Raw genomic sequence first — 18,120 nt, forward strand, 5'->3', positions numbered from 1 at the left:
AATCCAGAAAATAAGTATATCATGTGTTCGACCATCAAAAGATATCCTGTACATATAATTTGTAAATAAACGTTATCCACATTTTTAACTAGTGTGTGTGTGTGTGTGTAACAAACTTTAAATTGAAGATATGAACTCTTTTGCTGGAGATGTGGGTGGCTCTTAAAAGAGCCGTTGTGTTCGTGTCGTTAGCCGTTGTAGTGTTTAACCGCCGAAGCCGTACAGGGTGCGTCCCTGGCGTTTCAGAGCGTACACCACATCCATGGCGGTGACGGTCTTTCTCTTAGCATGCTCGGTGTAGGTGACGGCGTCGCGGATGACGTTCTCCAGAAACACCTTGAGCACACCGCGAGTCTCCTCGTAGATCAGGCCGGAAATACGTTTTACTCCGCCACGGCGCGCCAGACGGCGAATAGCGGGTTTGGTGATTCCCTGGATGTTATCGCGGAGAACCTTACGGTGACGCTTAGCGCCTCCCTTCCCGAGTCCTTTCCCGCCTTTGCCTCTTCCTGACATCGTACCACTTTCACAAAGCTAAGCGATAGAATGAAACTATTCGTACAGCGACGACGTGTTTATTCGCCTCCAGAGGACCTACTTGAGACCAGATTGAGGAGGCGGGACTAAGACCAACGTTCGTAATATGATGTTTTATATATATATATATATATATATATATATAAAATGCGTGATTATATTTTATACCAAATAAGTATGATTTATTTGGTATAAAATATACTCTGCAAATTGCAAATAAGCATCCGCGAGACCTAATAGAAATATTGTAGCGTTTTTACGCCGGGAAGAATGCTGGAGAGACGAGTGAGCTTATTTGCTGCCCAATGCAATGGCTGGGAGTACTTTATTAAGCATCCGCATAAGCATCCGCGAGACCTAATAGAAATATTGTAGCGTTTTTACGCCGGGAAGAATGCTGGAGAGACGAGTGAGCTTATTTGCTGCCCAATGCAATGGCGCGGATGTAAGGCATGAGCAGCACCTTCACTCAGGAGCCTACATCCAATTCAGCACTTGCTTGAACTGGAGCACATTTCACACGTCACACCCTACACACACAAACAGGGCCGAAGCCACCAACCCAAACACCTTTCCCCATCATGGTGAACACACCGACATTTCCGCAAGGCATGCTGGTCGTCAGCCGCCGCCCCGCCCACGCCACACTGCCCCCACCCGAGCTGTGACCGTCCCTGGTCACCATGACGAACTTGGTTTCGAAGGTGTGTAGGCGGTCGGCGCTGGCGGTGGGAACGCCGGCGTCCTTTGGCAGGTGAGGGATGAACGCGACTGTAGTCCTGAGGCGGTCCGGCCTCCACAGAGTTCAATGTTTCCCCGGCGTGTGGCTGGCAAGGCGCAAGACGGTCCCAGTGGAGCAAAACTCGTGCCCGCCCCGCCAACCGCACCCGGTAGATGACATCGGAGAGCCGAGATATTACCGTACAGGGGCCCACCCAATGAGACACACGCCCGGCCGGGGGCCCCCTCCTTCTCCTTCCGGAGGAACACACCCACACCTGCTCGCCAGCAGCAAAATCTCGCCCCTGGCTGTGAGTGTCCACGCCCATTCGCTCCATAGGTGCCCCCACCCGAAAGTCTTGCAGCGGTGCCCGCGAGCGCTGGGTGGGGCCCTTCTGCCTGGCGATGAGCGGTTCACAGTTCTGTGAGACCGGCGAAGCGACTGCGGGTGACGCAGTAACGCGGCTGCACGCTGGCTCGGACGGCTGATCACCACCGGAGAGCCTGGAGGACTGCACGGGGGGAACGTCCTGCGTCGAGGGTTCTACAGCGCGACGGCGCTCCACTTGCTCGCAGTACCGGCCACGCGCTTTGCTGCCCGGCCGGCGAGGTAAAGCGCCGGTGTTAGCGCGCAGATTTCCCACTCGGTCTGCTACCGGAAGTTCCGCCCCCCGGGTGTGTGCTGCTAACCTGTCCGGCTGTGGTTTGGGTCCGAGCAACCTGGCTACCCCGAAGTTACCACGCAGAGTTCCGCTGGACAAGTTCAGCACCGCACCCCATCTCTCCAAAATGTCCAACCCCAGAACGCAGTCCTCCTCGACATTCCCCACTAAGAACTGGTGTGGAAAAGTTCGACCACCCACCTGGACTCGCACTGTGCGACACGCCCGTACCTTGACGCAACCCCCCAGCAATGGTGCGGATGCTGAAAGCAGGATCAGGCCGTCGGCGAACACGCTTGCTTTGCCCCAGTACTCCAGAGCGCAGCAGCGAAACAGTGGAGCCGGTGTCCACGAGCGCCCGCAGTAAGACGCCATCCAGCACACAGTCAATGTAAAGCCCAGCGCGGCTTCCCACGCGTCCTCCCGGCGCTAGTTTAGCGGCTGCTGGTGTACGCTGTCCCGTGCCTCGGCCTCGCCGCGAAACGTCGGAGCGCTGCTCGTTGCCTAGCCGCGACGGGTAGCCCTGTCCCCGGCTAGGTTCACGAACCGAGCGCCACTGAGCTGCGGGCGGTCGCTCGGCTCTTCCGCCGTGATGTACCGCCGATATGGGCTCAGCGCGCTCGGCCTCGCGCAGCGGCAGGTCGCTTTGCCGGCTAACGGCGCACGGAGCTGTATCTTGCTCCGGCGCTTGTGCAGCGCCAGCCTCCGCCCCGAGATCCAGCGCCGGGATTTTCTTCTTCCCGCTCCACGTTGGCTGACGTGGTGTGCTCGCGCTAGCTCCGTCAGGAAAGCGCTTCTTCTGCACGAGTAGTCGCTCCGCTACTCGGCGGCCCGCTTGGATTTTCTGAAGGTCCTCCGTTGTGCGCTCGAACCCGTTATTCTCCATCCCACTTCTGACACCAATGTAGCGTTTTTACGCCGGGAAGAATGCTGGAGAGACGAGTGAGCTTATTTGCTGCCCAATGCAATGGCTGGGAGTACTTTATTAAGCACACAGCATGTAAGGCATGGGCAGCACCCTCACTCAGGAGCCTACATCCAATTCAGCACTAGCTTGAACTGGAGCACATTTCACACGTCACACCCTACACACACAAACAGGGCCGAAGCCACCAACCCAAACACCTTTCCCCATCATGGTGAACACACCGACATTTCCGCAAGGCATGCTGGTCGTCACCCCGCCCACGCCACAATATAAATTCTAATTTAACGTAATTATCAGTAGTATTTTGCATATACGGCATAAATGTTTAAACATTGTTACATATCAGTGTAATTAACAGTGTAAAAATAAAGCATTTGTAACCATGTATATGTATCGTGTAATGTGTAACACCTTTCTTAAATGAAGTTTAATTAAAACCGTGTAAAGAGCGCACAAACACACACATATTCACACAATACGGGCAATTTGGTAACGATTTTGGTATGAAACGCTCGTACCAGGAGGAAACCCGACAAGCACAGGGGGACTATGCAAACTCCCCGCACACAGACCTGAAGCAGGATTTGAACCTCCAACACTCGAGGTACAAGATATGGAGTATGGAGGACTAAACATGACATAATTATAAATAAATAAATAAATAAATTTGTGAATAAATAAGTAAATATAAAAATAAATACATCCATAAATACAATAAGCCCTGGAAAATTGCTAAATATATTCCTACTTTTGTTTATTAACATATTTATTTATTTCTGCATTTCCACATTTCTTCATTTATTTAGTTCGGCATTTCCCATTTTTTTATTTCTGCATTTCCACATTTCTACATTTCTTTGTCGCTGTATGCTGATAAGGTAGGCGGTCCCTGGAGTGAGATTGTTTCGAATCAACTAGTAATGCCTTGGCTTGTAATGTCTGCTGTCTGGCAACTATGGTGTATTTTTATTTTTTTTACAAGCTGCCGCTAATGAGTTAAAATCATTAGCCGGTAAAATTAAGAACGATTAAATTAACAGAGAAGCTAAACTAGCTAGCTAGGAGGCCTAGTTAGCTGGCTAGCAGAGACAAGACAGATATTCCTAACATAAATTACAACATAAATTAACAAAAACTAACTAAAGACTAACTAACTAAAAGACTATCTACAGGTTTTTTTCCAGACAACAGACAACAACATAAAGTGCACGTGCAAATGTGCAAAACGAGCAACAACAAAGTGACAGTGCGACAACAACGACATATCAGAACAAGTGTTTGACGGTCTTCAAGAAGTTGCCTGACAACTTCATATCCTCACGCAGAAAAAGGAAGGGAACGTTGGGCATCCACTGTGCGTTTTACCTCCGAATATAATTGAGGCTCATCTACCTCTGGGTAAAACACACCATGGACGCCCAACGTTCCCTTCCTATTTCTGCGTGAGGATATGAAATTCTTGAAGACCGTCAAACACAGTTTGGTTAAGGATCACGCAAAACGTGTTCTAACGGCCTCTCGTTGGCAGTCATTTTAGTTTAGTTTTAACCTAGTTAGTTTCAGATAACTGAAAAGCATTACGCTGAACGGCCCTCTTATGGCTCAGATCCTATTTGACTAATCGTTATCAGTTTGTAGATTTAGATGGTGACCATTCTTTATGTTCTCAAGTTGAGTTTGGTGTTCCACAGGGTTCTGTTTTAGGCCCACTGCTTTTTTCCCTTTACATGCTTCCTCTAGGCAACATAATTCGTAAACATGGTATTAGTTTTCATTGTTATGCTGATGACACACAAGTATACGTTTCAGCAAAACCAGATGAGAAAAAAACATTTGACTGTACGTATGTATGCATGTATGTTGTATGTTCTATTTATTTACGTTTACTGATGAGAAAAACTAGCTTAATAAAGTTGAGCAATGTGTGCAGGAGATAAGAGATTGGATGTTAATTAATTTCCTTCCGCTTAATCCTGATAAGACAGAAGTTCTAGTCATAGGACCACAAGCAGCTAGAAGTAAGCTTTCTGATCACTTTGTGATTTTAAATGGCCTTTCTGTTCCATCAAGTGCAACAGTAAAAGACCTCGGTGTGATTATAGATTCAAGCCTTTCATTTGAAGCACATGTGGATAATATAACCAGGATAGCATTCTTTCACTTCAGAAATATTGCCAAGATAAGAAATATATTGTCACCAAATGATGCAGAAAAACTAGTTTATGCTTTTATCACATCTAGGTTGGATTATTGTAACGCCTTACTGTCTGGTTGTTCAACAAGGTGCTTAAATAAGCTTCAATTAGTCCAGAATGCAGCAGCGAGAGTCCTCACTCGAACCAGAAGATATAAGCACATTACCCCTATCTTATCCACATTGCATTGGCTTCCTGTGAAATTTCGCATCGATTTTAAAATACTACTCTTGATGTATAAAGCATTGAATGGTCTCGCGCCGCAGTATCTGAGTGAACTGCTAGTGTCTTACAATCCGCCACGCCTACTTCGATCAAAGGATGCAGGCTGCTTGTCAGTACCGCGTATTATTAAAACTACAGCAGGGGGCAGAGCTTTTTCTTACTAAGCCCCAAAGTTATGGAATAGTCTTCCAAATAGTGTTCGGGACTCAGACACAGTCTCAGTGTACCGGAAGGCGATTAGGAATCTGGAGAACTGGTGCCAGAGGAACAACCTCCATCTAAACGTCAGTAAGACAAAGGAGTTGATAGTGGACTTCAGCACTAAGCAAGAGAGGAACTACCAGACCCCCGTCATCAATACAGTACTTATCCATTTTGCACATCCACACATATGTTTTTTACACTCACTCTGGACATTCTGGACATTCGTTTACTCTAGTGGCCACTGCACAACTACACTTCGTGGTCATTAGTTAAATCCCTCAATCACAAGCCACTTTAAATAAATTACCTTTAAGCATATTTGCACTGCACAAGACACTTTAAATATGGAGATTGCACAACCCTGGACATTACCATTTTTTTTATTATCTTTCATTCTAACTTCATCCCACACAAAAATGACATTAATCTATACCTACTTTTTACAGCGTTTTTTATTGTTCTATATTATGTATTCTTGTTGTACAGTTATTTTATTTTAACTTACATTTTATATTGTATTTTATTCTTTCCTAGTTAAATTTACCTTTAATTTTATTTTTTATATTTATTTCCTATTCATAGTCTTTTATTTTAAGGTCATGAGCAGTTTTCAAAGCAAATGAAAAAAAAAATTTGAATTTGAATTCATGGGAAAAACCGCTCACTTTTCAGTTGTCCAGAAGATGACTTTATTCTTATTATTCTCAGCAAATCCTTTAATAAGAATTTTTATATTCCTTTTTCATATATATTTTTTAAACATTTTGTATATGTCGCTAAAAGTGATGTCCATCCTGGCATTTGGGGAAACTGTGAGAAATTGGTTAATATAATTAGTGACATCACCACCATCATCCTCACTGAAAGAATAACAGTAAGTATCATAAGCTTCATATGTCGACAAGAAATTCAAAATATGTGATAAACAGGACACAGTCACGTGCAACAGTGAATCACTGTATTAACTGAAGGTCCACCATGTGATCATAGGATGGAATAGTGAGGGACATTTCTTAGATGATTGCTAACTAACAAACAAATAAACAAAACCTCCCCCCACACCTGACAGACACACACACACACTCGCTCTCGCTCTCTCAACCTGACTCCCTAAGCTGTGCTTTACACAGACCAAAACAAGCTCCGTTTCATATCCCACACACAGCGCTCGGCCAGTGCTCACACATCGAGCTCACTGACAGGACTCGCCTTCAGTTCGGACCAGAGTTCTTACAGCGGTGCGACCTGTTTTTGTCCGGTTTTTACACACGACACGCACGAAATGCGCAGTCCGCCGGCTCGAGCTGCAGGCGCGCGGCGCACGTTTATGGCTACTGCGCGAGAGTGCGGCTGTCTAACTGACCGTGTCGGGCCTCGGAAGAAAGAGGAAAGGCCTTTCTCACTAAACGTGTGCTTGAACGGTTGAGATCTGCAGTCAGGACTCGGATATTCGCAGAGAAATGTCCGGAGAAAACACACTCGCTATCGTGTGAGGGAAGCGCAGTCATTCAGCGGCTGCCTGGTTGAGTCTACACCGCTCTCATGTGTGCTTTAAGATCAGAGGGGAGGGAGGTTCCAGTGTTTTACTGCGCGCTCAGCGTTACACTCGTTTATTCTACTTGGATCCCGGAGAAAGAGATGGCAGAAGTGGCTCCCGCGCCCGCCGCCGCGCCGGCCAAAGCGCCCAAGAAGAAAGCAGGTTCGCGGCCAAAGAAAGCCGGGCCTAGCGTCGGCGAGCTGATCGTCAAAGCGGTTTCCGCGTCCAAGGAGAGGAATGGCGTGTCTTTACCCGCCCTGAAAAAAGCTCTGGCTGCCGGTGGATACGATGTGGAGAAGAACAAGTCCCGCGTCAAGCTTGCCGTCAACAATCTGGTGAAAAAAGCAGTCTTGGTTCAGACCAAAGGCACCGGCGCGTCTGGTTCTTTCAAGCTAAACAAGAAGCAGACCGAAGCCAAGAAAACCGCACCCAAAGCGAAGAAGCCGGCCGCCAAAAAGCCCGCAGCGGCGAAGAAGCCCAAGAAGGTAGCGGCCAAGAAACCCGCCGCCGCCAAAAAGTCTCCTAAGAAAGTGAAGAAACCCGCCGCTGCCGCCAAGAAAGTCACCAAGAGCCCCAAGAAGGCGAAAAAGCCGGCGACCCCTAAAAAGGCAGCGAAGAGCCCCAAAAAGGCGAAGGCGGTTAAGGCCAAAGCTTCCAAGGCTGTCAAGCCTAAAACGCCCAAGGCGAAAAAGGCAGCTCCTAAGAAGAAGTAAACATGTTAAGTTTATTTCTTACATATTTCCCCCTAAACGGCTCTTTTAAGAGCCACCCACGTTGTCGTTTAATGAGCAATATTTTGCTATTTTGTCAAACTACATAAATAGAATAACCACGTAACTAATACTATAAGATACTAAGGAATGCTGTGATTTTATGATTTTTTTTTATTTAGTATACAGTTCAGTCTAGTCATGTAAAAGTACATTATATTAAAATGCATGCAGGTAAGATTCTGTTGTGTGGGACACTCTTCTTGTAGATAGTGAAATATAAAAATTTTTGATTTTCGTTTGCAACTTTAACATTTTTTTTTTTTAAACCTTTTTGGAATTAAATTATCGTTGTGGATATTTTTGTGTATTGTGACTGTCATTGTAATCATCTATGTATTTTCTCATTAAACAAATCATTTAAAAAAAAGCATCAAAACTCTATATCTTTTGATTCGAGACAGGGGCGGAGAGAAGTCGGATTTCGGCGGAGTGTTAGTGATTGGTTGGTTTGTCACAACGATTGTAGCCAATGAGGATGCAGCAGTTTAGCCTATATTAGAGAGCACTAGTAAATGCACGCTTACATTTTACGTTTCTCTTTGAACACGTTAACGTAGTGAATCATGTCTGGAAGAGGCAAAACCGGCGGAAAAACCCGTGCCAAGGCCAAGACTCGCTCATCCAGAGCCGGACTGCAGTTCCCCGTCGGCCGAGTCCACAGGCTCCTCCGTAAAGGAAACTACGCTGAGCGCGTTGGTGCCGGCGCTCCGGTCTACTTGGCCGCTGTGCTGGAGTATCTGACTGCTGAGATCCTGGAGTTGGCTGGTAACGCCGCCCGCGACAATAAGAAGACCCGTATTATTCCCCGGCACCTGCAGCTCGCCGTGCGTAACGATGAGGAGCTGAACAAACTGCTCGGCGGAGTGACCATCGCTCAGGGTGGTGTGCTGCCCAACATCCAGGCTGTGCTTCTGCCCAAGAAGACCGAGAAGCCGGCCAAGACCAAGTAATTTCACTCTGCTGCTGCGTTCGTCAGTATCCAAAGGCTCTTTTAAGAGCCACCCACTTTTTCTTTAAAAGTGCTCTCCCCCTTCCCTAATCAGTTCACAAACACTTATAAAATGTAAACGTAAAGGATTAATATATATTTTATAATAAGAGGTTACCTGACAGAATGAGTTTTCAGTGGGGATCTCTTCTATATAATGTGTGTAACTGCTACCATTACTAATTCTAATTTTAGTTGAGCAGGAATATGATTTAGAATTTGACATCGGAATAGTATTTTCAGAGTGGAACCAATGTTCTCCAGTCAGGGTTTAATTGTGTGCGACACTATATACTTGCCCATGTGAGAGTTGTGGTCGGCAGACTAATATTTTAAGTTACAGTGTTGTGCAGACTTGTTTTTCTGGAGACTTTTTTGGAATGAATACATGTAAAGATTTAGTTCATTTTCTCTTTTTGAGTTCTTCCGACCAATGAGGTATGTGATGTTTTACTTGCATGCTAGCGGACCTTACACAAGAGGAATGTGATGGTCAGCAACGACAAAAGGTCTCATGTGGCTTTTAAGAATAAAATATGCATGAAATTTGCTACCATGTTTTAACTTTGCATTATAAATTTCATAATTTTTAGATGTATATGTACAAAACAATGTATAACCTTGTAAATGACATTTTAAAACGCAAGCAGCCCGCTCGGTTTTTGGTTAAGGTAATAAGTTTCAAACGAGTCGGTGGGAGAAGAGCAGCCAATAAAATTGAAGCCTCATTACGTTACGGGGTGACGTAACACGTTGGAACCAATGACAGGCGGCGCTTTCAAGACGCCCAATCAGCGCAGCCGAGCGTTAGGCTGTAAATAGGCCGCGTTCTCTCGTGTCACTCATTCTGTTTTTCTCTAAAGAAGCACAAGCAGCACGTAAGCGATGGCAAGAACCAAGCAGACCGCGCGTAAATCCACCGGCGGTAAGGCGCCTAGGAAGCAGCTCGCCACTAAAGCTGCCCGTAAGAGCGCGCCGGCTACCGGCGGCGTGAAGAAGCCTCACCGTTACAGGCCCGGCACTGTGGCTCTGAGGGAGATTCGCCGTTATCAGAAGTCTACCGAGCTGCTCATCCGTAAGTTGCCGTTCCAGCGTCTGGTGAGAGAAATAGCTCAGGACTTTAAGACCGACCTGCGCTTTCAGAGCTCGGCTGTCATGGCCCTGCAGGAGGCGAGTGAGGCTTATCTGGTCGGTCTGTTCGAGGACACCAACCTGTGCGCTATTCACGCCAAGAGAGTGACCATCATGCCCAAGGACATTCAGCTGGCCCGCCGTATTCGCGGAGAGCGCGCTTAAACATCTTACGTTACGTCTTATATACACAAAGGCTCTTTTAAGAGCCACCTCAATGTTTCCGAAAAATTGACGCTTTTCCCAGGACCAAAGTTCTCCGTTTTACGACGTATTTCATTTATTTGTAGCGAATCATCGGCGGAATTCCGTCAATTATACTGTTTCGCCTGTCCTTAATGTTTTAAGTTTAATTTTAATGCTGTATATGCAGGCTTACATTTCTCAAATAGTGTAATAAATGTCTTAATTTTAGTTTAAATAGGTCTTAAATTAAGGAAAGACAAAATGTATTCAGCCTGCTGAGAAGGATGTGATCAAAGCCTGGAGTGGAGCGAATGCACGTTTCTCTATCCAATCTAAACATTTTATTATTCCGGGTTTTGGTTTAGTTTTGAAGAAGTACATGTCAGGCTACGGCTGAGGTATAACTATATTTAATATCGCATGGACACACTTAGTGCAGGAAGGCTCCGATGTTTCGCGGGATTGATAAAAGTGTAAAAATAAAATAAATGGAGAGCCTGCAGAACCTTAACACCAAAGGCAGGATTTGTTCATTTGAAGCATTTCACAGCATTTACCTCTAAAGCTTTTTCTTATTTTCGTGTAACTTTTAGCTCAACCTTTTCTTCTTCCTCCTTTTCATTCAATGAAATTATGATTAATTTGCTCAAAGAAATTCGCTGCATTGAGAAAGGATCAATATCCCTCCCTCCGTAAATTAAAAGTAAAGGTGTCTAATTAATATTGAGGTACAGCGTAACAGCCCATTAATTCATACTGGTGTAATGATGAGAAGGACAAACTGCTCGATGCCCCTGTTCTTTTATTTACTGCATTGTCGGGTTATAGTACAACCTTTCGGGTGGATCCTGCACTTGAATCCGACTGAAAACAAAACTCAGGCGCTATATCCCAGCTTACATGTCGTATTCGCATTCACACACACCGGATAAGTTATAGGTACAGAGACTCAAAGGGTTAAAGCTGGGCTTCATTCCAGATGCAATCAAATTATTAAATAACCTTTATATAAAGAAAAGAAAGTGCCTTGACCGTTAAACACAAAAAGTATGTCATGACTGTTGAAGTATTGGCAATTAGAAATAGCATTGTAGATTTTTATTTCTTCTTAATCCTTATGTGTAGGCTATATGTTATTTTGTGATGCAGATGGCTCCTGGACCAGCTTCTTGATAAGCATGCAGTTACATCTGATGAGAAGGCCAGGATAATTTGTCTGCAACAGCAAATGGCAAAATCTGCGAGGATCGGAAGTGATGTCAACAAAAAAAATGAAAGACGCGCATCTCTATGCTTTTTTAGAGCTCGACAGGCTCACAACCATTATTGATTTGTATCGAGGTATGTTCAATTTTTATTCACTTTAAGCGTTAAGAAAAGTACAGAGATTTCTAATTTATTGAAATCCCTTTATTGCTATATATATTATTTTTCTTTGAAATCCTGGAATGGAATCTGGGTTAGCCATAAATACAGTTTTTAGATTACTGTTAATTAGATCACTTTGGTTAATACTTCTACTACTACTAATTAACCATTTATACGGCACTTTTTAAAAACAACGTTACAAACTTATTAAACCAGAATTAAAACATTTTAGGACTGATGTAAATAAAATTAGACGAAAACTAAAAAAATAAAAACAGATGAAAATAAACAACAACAAATCCAAAAAAAATATATTTAAGGGTTGTAATATTCCAAGAAGAGTATGTTGCATTACAATGATTGTAATTATTAATCAATAAATAAAATATTTAGACCCATTTCAAACCTGATTCTATTGTGATTTTCAGGTGTACTTCCAACTTTCCAGGTGTTCCTGAAAAAGTTGCAACATGAAAAGCGCATGATTCATGCACTGCATGCTGAAATGCTGCTATTGATTAGGGAACTTTTTCAAATTTATGAAGGCTGAAACTATTCCTTTGAGTGCAAAGGGCTTGTTGAAGCTTAATGTTCACCAGAGAGATTTGCAGTCCACTGACAAAAGGTTGTCTGTGGGGAGATTCAGCTTCTTTGCCTTAAACAAGGCTAGAGTAGAAAAGAAGCCCTGGGTGCAGAAGGTCTACAGCTCTCTCATAGAAGGCTACATAAAGGCAGCAACATTCCTCCTGAAAAACCTGCCCCTCAACAACATCATCACCTCTTTATCTGCGCTGACACCATCATTGATTCTCCATGAATCAGTCCATGGGGGCATTCAACACCTTGGCCAAGGCCTAAATTATCCCTGCATTAAGGAGATTTTGCCTGTCTTCTTATGAGACATACCAACATCATCTGAAGAAAAAGAAGGTGAACCTTGACAAGCAAAAGGAAAGGAAACTGAGGGAAGCTGTGAAGGTCCTCTCAGCAGTTAGGGTTAGAAAAGTAAAGAAAGGTTCCACCTCTTCTGTTTGTGCTAAAGCCCCCACCTCTTCCACTCTTGGAGTTAAACGAAGAGCTGCCGCTAGCCTACACCCATGGAGTTAAAGGCAAAACTGCTGCTACAGCCTCCACCTCTCCTGGAGCCACTAGAGACATTTGTACAAGAAAAGGTTTTTTTTTTCAAAGATTACAAATAGCTTTTAAAATATGCAAACTGGCTATATTAAAGCGTTTTAATCTCCCCTTAAAACGCTATTGGTCTCGACTATTTAAATAAAGTGTTTGTTAAAGGAATATGGCTTGGCCTAAAAAAAAGTTCAGTCAGAAGATTTTTTTCCACTTTAATCCCTGTAATATTATATTAGAGCATAAATTTATAGGTTTATTATTATCAAATATTATAATATTAGTATGATAATCCCTAGGCACGAGACAGCTGTAAAGATTCTTGTACAAATTCTTGTATAATGTTTATTTTGTAACACATTTATTTTTCAGGGGTTTGTCATGAATATGCAAACAAATAATTATATATAATAAAAATAATTATTTTTTATAATGAAAAATTGGACGGAACTAATTTTGTTTGTTATAACAAACAATAAAAAAGTATACATGTATTAAATGTTTTATTTTATTTTTTCATATACAACATATTTATTTTCATATTGCTTATTTTATTGTCTCATGTGATTTGTAATTTGTAAACCATTAACCTATGAATTTATGTTCTAATATAATATTTGATAGCGATGATGTTGGGGGAAATCCATGGCAGGGGGCATTTCAGCGCATAACATGTGTTACAAAAAAACAATAAGCTCACTCTTTTTTATTTCGTCAACCAATCAAAGGGCTCGTGATCAGATGCATATCGCCTTTTAAACCAACGCACGAACACACAATAATCCTAGACAACTCAATCCAGCTATACTAATCATCAACATCAGGTGTGCTCGAAGAACCAACTTAGCCAGATTGGAATAAGCACGATGATCTGATCTTAGATGAGTCAATTCATCTCGGATGTGTCAAGCGACGTACGAAAAACGGACCCCTGCAGTGTAAACATAGCCTTAGATGAGATCATCGTGCTAATTACGATCTTTTTGCTTTGATCATCATGCTAATTACGATTATTGCGCGTTCGTGCGTTGGTTTAAAAGGTGATATGCATCGACAGTAGAAACACTGATCACAAGCCCTCTGATTGGTTGATAAAATGACAAAAGAGCGGCTCAATTCCTTTTGTAACACGTGTTATGCGCTGAAATGCCCCCTGCCATGGATTGCCCCCCCCCCTACATGATCACTATCAAATATTATATTAGAGCATAAATTCATAAGTTAATGTTTACAAATTACATGAAACAATAAAATTAAATAAGCAATATGAAAATAAATATGTTGTATATGAAAATATAAAAATATTGTTTTTTAAATACAACATGTATATTTTATATTGTTTGTTATAATAAAATTAGTTTCATCCAATTTATCATTATAACATATATTTTTTCTTATTATTTATAATTATTTATTTGCATATTCATGACAAACCCCTGAAAAATAAATGTGTTACAAAAATAAACATTATAGAAAAATTTGTCTTGTGCCGAGGGTTTATTATAATAGTAATAATATAATATTTGATATTAATAAACCTATGAATTTATGTTCTTATATAATATTTGATAGCGATATATATGTGCAAGATACTTTTCTTTTTCCACGTGAGTCAGTCCGTGTCAGTTGTGCTTTTTAACCAACCAGATGTGACCTCGCCATTTCAACCAATCATAAGCCGCCAGAACCCTAAATCCTGTTTACATGTCCCTATGACAGCAAATGCGAGAAACGCATCAAAGAACAAAACAATCCTAGATCAGGACAAATCCACAACAATCATACTAACTGAATAATAGCTAACCGAGTTAGCGACATACGAAGAACGGACCCCCGAAGGCAGCTGTTTTCTTTATGTACACAGAAATAATAATAATAAAAAAAGCTCCTGTTGTTTTGTCAGGCCAAAGGTTCTGTTCACACTGCAGGCAACTGTGATCTGTCAGATCTGATGTTTTGTTGATGTTGAAATTTTTAATATTACAGCCATGGCCAAAAGTTTTGAGAATTACACAAATATTAATTTTCACAAAGTCTGCTGCTTCAGTGTTTTTAAATCTCTTTGTTAGGTGTTACTATGGTATGCTGGACTAATTTATAAGTGTCAAATGGTTTTATTTACAAATACATTACAAAAAGTTAATATTTGCAGTGTTGATGCCTCTTTTTCAAGATCTCTGAGATTTGCCTGGGCATTCTGTCAAACAACTTTCAAGCCACATCCTGACTGATGGCATCCCCTTCTTGCATAATCAATCCTTTTAGTTTGTTAAAATTTATGGGTTTTATTTGTCCATTCATCTTTTGAGAATTGACCACAAGTTCTCAATGGGATTATAATCTGGGGAGTTTTCTGGCCATGGACCCAAAATTTTAATGTTTGTTCCCTGAGCCACTTAGTTATCACTTTTGCATTATGGCAAGGTGCTCCATCATGCTAAAAAGGCATTGTTCTTCACCAAACTGTTCTTTGATGGTTGAGAGAAGTTGCTCTTAGAGGATGTTTTTGTATCATTCTTTATTCATGGTTGTGTGCTAAGGCAGAATTGTGAATGAGCCTATTTCCTTGGCTGAGAAGCAACCCGACACATTTGCACTGATTTGATTGCAAAATCTGCAAGATATGATCATCAATATAGCGTTGATGATCAGGTGTTCACATGACGTTTTACACTTAACACATAAGTGTATTAATAACAAACTGGCATGACTGCCACTGAAATGATTTAGATGCCAAACTGAACCTTTTATAAAAATTAAAAATAAGATATAGCATCTAATGAATGACCAATTTGAAACATTAAAGTGTTCTGGTATCAAACTACCAAAGACGTTTTAGTCTTTACAGAAATTACAGTGGCAATTTCATAAGCATGAAATTTAAAGTGACAAAGACAGATACACTATAGGAGATAGTTTAAGGGGATTGAAGTGAAAGTAATGAAGGTAAATGTAGCATGTGTGGCAATGTGGATTAGAACTATGAAGTCTTAAGTAAGGGAATGCATTATTCCCTTATTAATATATACTTTTGCTACCCTTAAAAAATGCATCAGAGCGCCCTCTTGTGGTTGTCTGAAATAAACGAAAAGGGCTGTGGATATTTATCCAGGAATGAATGAACCATACAGTATATTATAGTATGTTGCTAGAGGTACAGGGCACTATACAATTTTTATTCAAGTAATCAAATTTAAAAAATGGCTACAAAAGCAAAGGTGTTTATGTGTGTATAAATACTTATGCATCATAACTTTTACATTCACTCATTCATCGTCTTTACTGCTTTATCGTATGTACAGGGTTGCGGGGAGTCTGGAGCCTATCTTAGTAGGGCATGAGGCAGGGTACACTCTAGATGTGGTGCAATCCGTTGCAGGGCACACATACTCAAGCTCATTCACACACTACGACCGATTTGGAAACCCCAATTAACCTAATATGCACGTCTTTGAAATGTGGGAGGAAACAGGAGTACCCAGATGAAACCCACCAAGCAGAGGGAGAACACATGCAAATTAGTTCTAATTCCCAAATTTTACTTTACATAAAGGTTGCAGTCCATAAAATCATGCAGCTATGAGCCAGCAGCTTTGGGAAATGCTCACATCAAACATCACAACCAGAAAAAAAATTGACCAAAGTGATTTGATTGTGTCACGATTGTTGGTCCGAAACAGCTCGGTTCGATCATTTCTATAATTGCTGATCTACTGGGATTTTTACACACACACCAGTTCCTCAAAATGGTGCAATAAAAAAAAATCCTCTAGGGCGCAGCAGTTCTGAGAAATGAGAGGTTTGAGCGACTCAGATCACTACTTCGCACATTGTGGTGAACAACAATAGCATTACAGAATGCATATTGGACATTGTTCTGTTCCTGGCAGACAGAAGTAGAACACACTCAATTTATCATCTTACACTGGCTTCAAGAACATGACATGAGTTCGGGGTTCTTTAGGGGAGTTTAGGGGTTCTTCAGGCACCGTCTAAATCCAATTGGGCACCTTTGTGATGTGCTGAGACAGAAGATCTCAGAAAATCTAAAAGGAATGTTTTTAACATCTTGAGGAACCTATGCGACAAAGAATTGCTGCAGAAGTCCAGTACTGGTACAGCATCCTAAAAATAATAGGAAGAAAAAATTGTAGGCTCCGTGAATGTAAAATAACTAACAAGCAATGAATTATACAATATTTTCTTTAGCGTAACCCGTTCTATTAAATACCTAAACGTTAATGGAGTGGCCTGCTTAGCTTCCGAGATCAGACGAAATCAGGCGCTCTTAGGCCTATTTGAACAATAAAAACACCAAAGATTTTACTTACACCCAAAAAGAAAACAAAAAAAAAAACAAGATTTTACTTCACTTGGATGAATATCCAACCACTCACTCTCACATTGTTTATATCGCTTTATCCTGTATTCAGTTCGGCAGGGGACCAGGGGCCTCATGTACAAAGACTTGCGTTGAATTCATACTAAAACATTGCGTACGGAAAAAGCTGTAAATGTGTGTACGCAGTAAAAAAATCTGATGTATGTATGGAATCCCACGCATATTCTCTTTGTACATCCGAATTAACGTGAAATTGAGTGCACATGCACAAGCACAAAACCCCTCCTTGCCTTCTCCTCCATATAAATATGGTAATGACTCCCCTTTGGCAAAACCAAATGAAAAAGCAATGGCAAAAACAAGCAAGAAGAGAAACTTCACAGAATGGGAACTGGAGGTGCTCCTATCGGAGGTAGACTGGAGAAAAACTGTGTTATTTGCAAGTTTGTCCTCCGGAATTAATAACAAAAATAAAAATAAAAAACTTAGCTGGAATAATATCTTTAAATACATCACTCACCAAGAAGCCACCCATCGCGCACCCTGTCACCCTGGAGCCTCATCCCAACCATGCTGTTTGTGAGGATGAATGAATCATGGGTTGACCCAGGCCACCGTGCCACAATATTTGTTAGGCGCATTTGAGCATCACATATTATTTGCACATTTGTTAATTGGAAATGTTTCCGATTCATGTATGCAAATTTGTCTTCAGATGGCGCCTTTATAGCAATGTGCGTGCAGTCGATCGCTCCGATTACATTAGGAAAACCGGCGATCGCTGCAAATTGCGCTTTAATGTTTGGCTGGTCAACTGCATGGTATGGAAACCTTATATACCTGCTAGACATGCGGATGATCCTGTCCCATACAGCTGGAATTGCACGGCTTAAAGACGACTGGCTTAACCCCGAGCGGTCTGCCAGTTCCTTTTGGACAGAACCAGTTGCCAGGTAACCAAGCGTTGTCAGCACCTGTAAGGGAACGGGTATTGCGTGGATCCTCGCTGTCTCTCTTTCCAAATTTGGACTCACCTCAGCACAGAGCTCCAAGAGGATAGCTCTTGGAAATCTGAAATGGCTAATAAGCCAGTCATCATCGTGGGCCAGAAAATCACTGTGATCCCTAAAGACGCGTCCCTTCGGATTCGGCCATTGACAATGTCCTCTAATAAGGCCAACACTGCCATTGCCATA

At 42.2% G+C, this 18,120-nt stretch overlaps 3 protein-coding genes and 1 pseudogene across 3 annotated transcripts; 3 read left to right on the forward strand and 1 right to left on the reverse strand.

Annotated features, from left to right (window-relative positions):
- Positions 1-10,136, forward strand: part of LOC128543031 (histone H3-like) — a 65,938-nt pseudogene extending 55,802 nt beyond the window's left edge.
- LOC128543270 (histone H4) lies at positions 205-519 on the reverse strand. Its single transcript, XM_053513645.1, has one exon. It carries the CDS (start codon positions 514-516, stop codon positions 205-207), a length of 312 nt encoding a protein of 103 aa, XP_053369620.1. The 5' UTR covers positions 517-519.
- LOC128543069 (histone H1-like) lies at positions 7,110-7,950 on the forward strand. Its single transcript, XM_053513379.1, has one exon. The coding sequence runs from the start codon at positions 7,110-7,112 to the stop codon at positions 7,719-7,721; it is 612 nt and encodes a 203-aa protein (XP_053369354.1). The 3' UTR covers positions 7,722-7,950.
- On the forward strand, positions 8,345-8,731 carry LOC128543137 (histone H2A-like). The gene has a single exon (XM_053513484.1). The coding sequence runs from the start codon at positions 8,345-8,347 to the stop codon at positions 8,729-8,731; it is 387 nt and encodes a 128-aa protein (XP_053369459.1).
- Positions 10,137-18,120: the final 7,984 nt, after the last annotated feature.

The sequence above is a fragment of the Clarias gariepinus genome, chromosome 2, assembly GCF_024256425.1.
Source record: "Clarias gariepinus isolate MV-2021 ecotype Netherlands chromosome 2, CGAR_prim_01v2, whole genome shotgun sequence".
NCBI lineage: Eukaryota > Metazoa > Chordata > Actinopteri > Siluriformes > Clariidae > Clarias > Clarias gariepinus.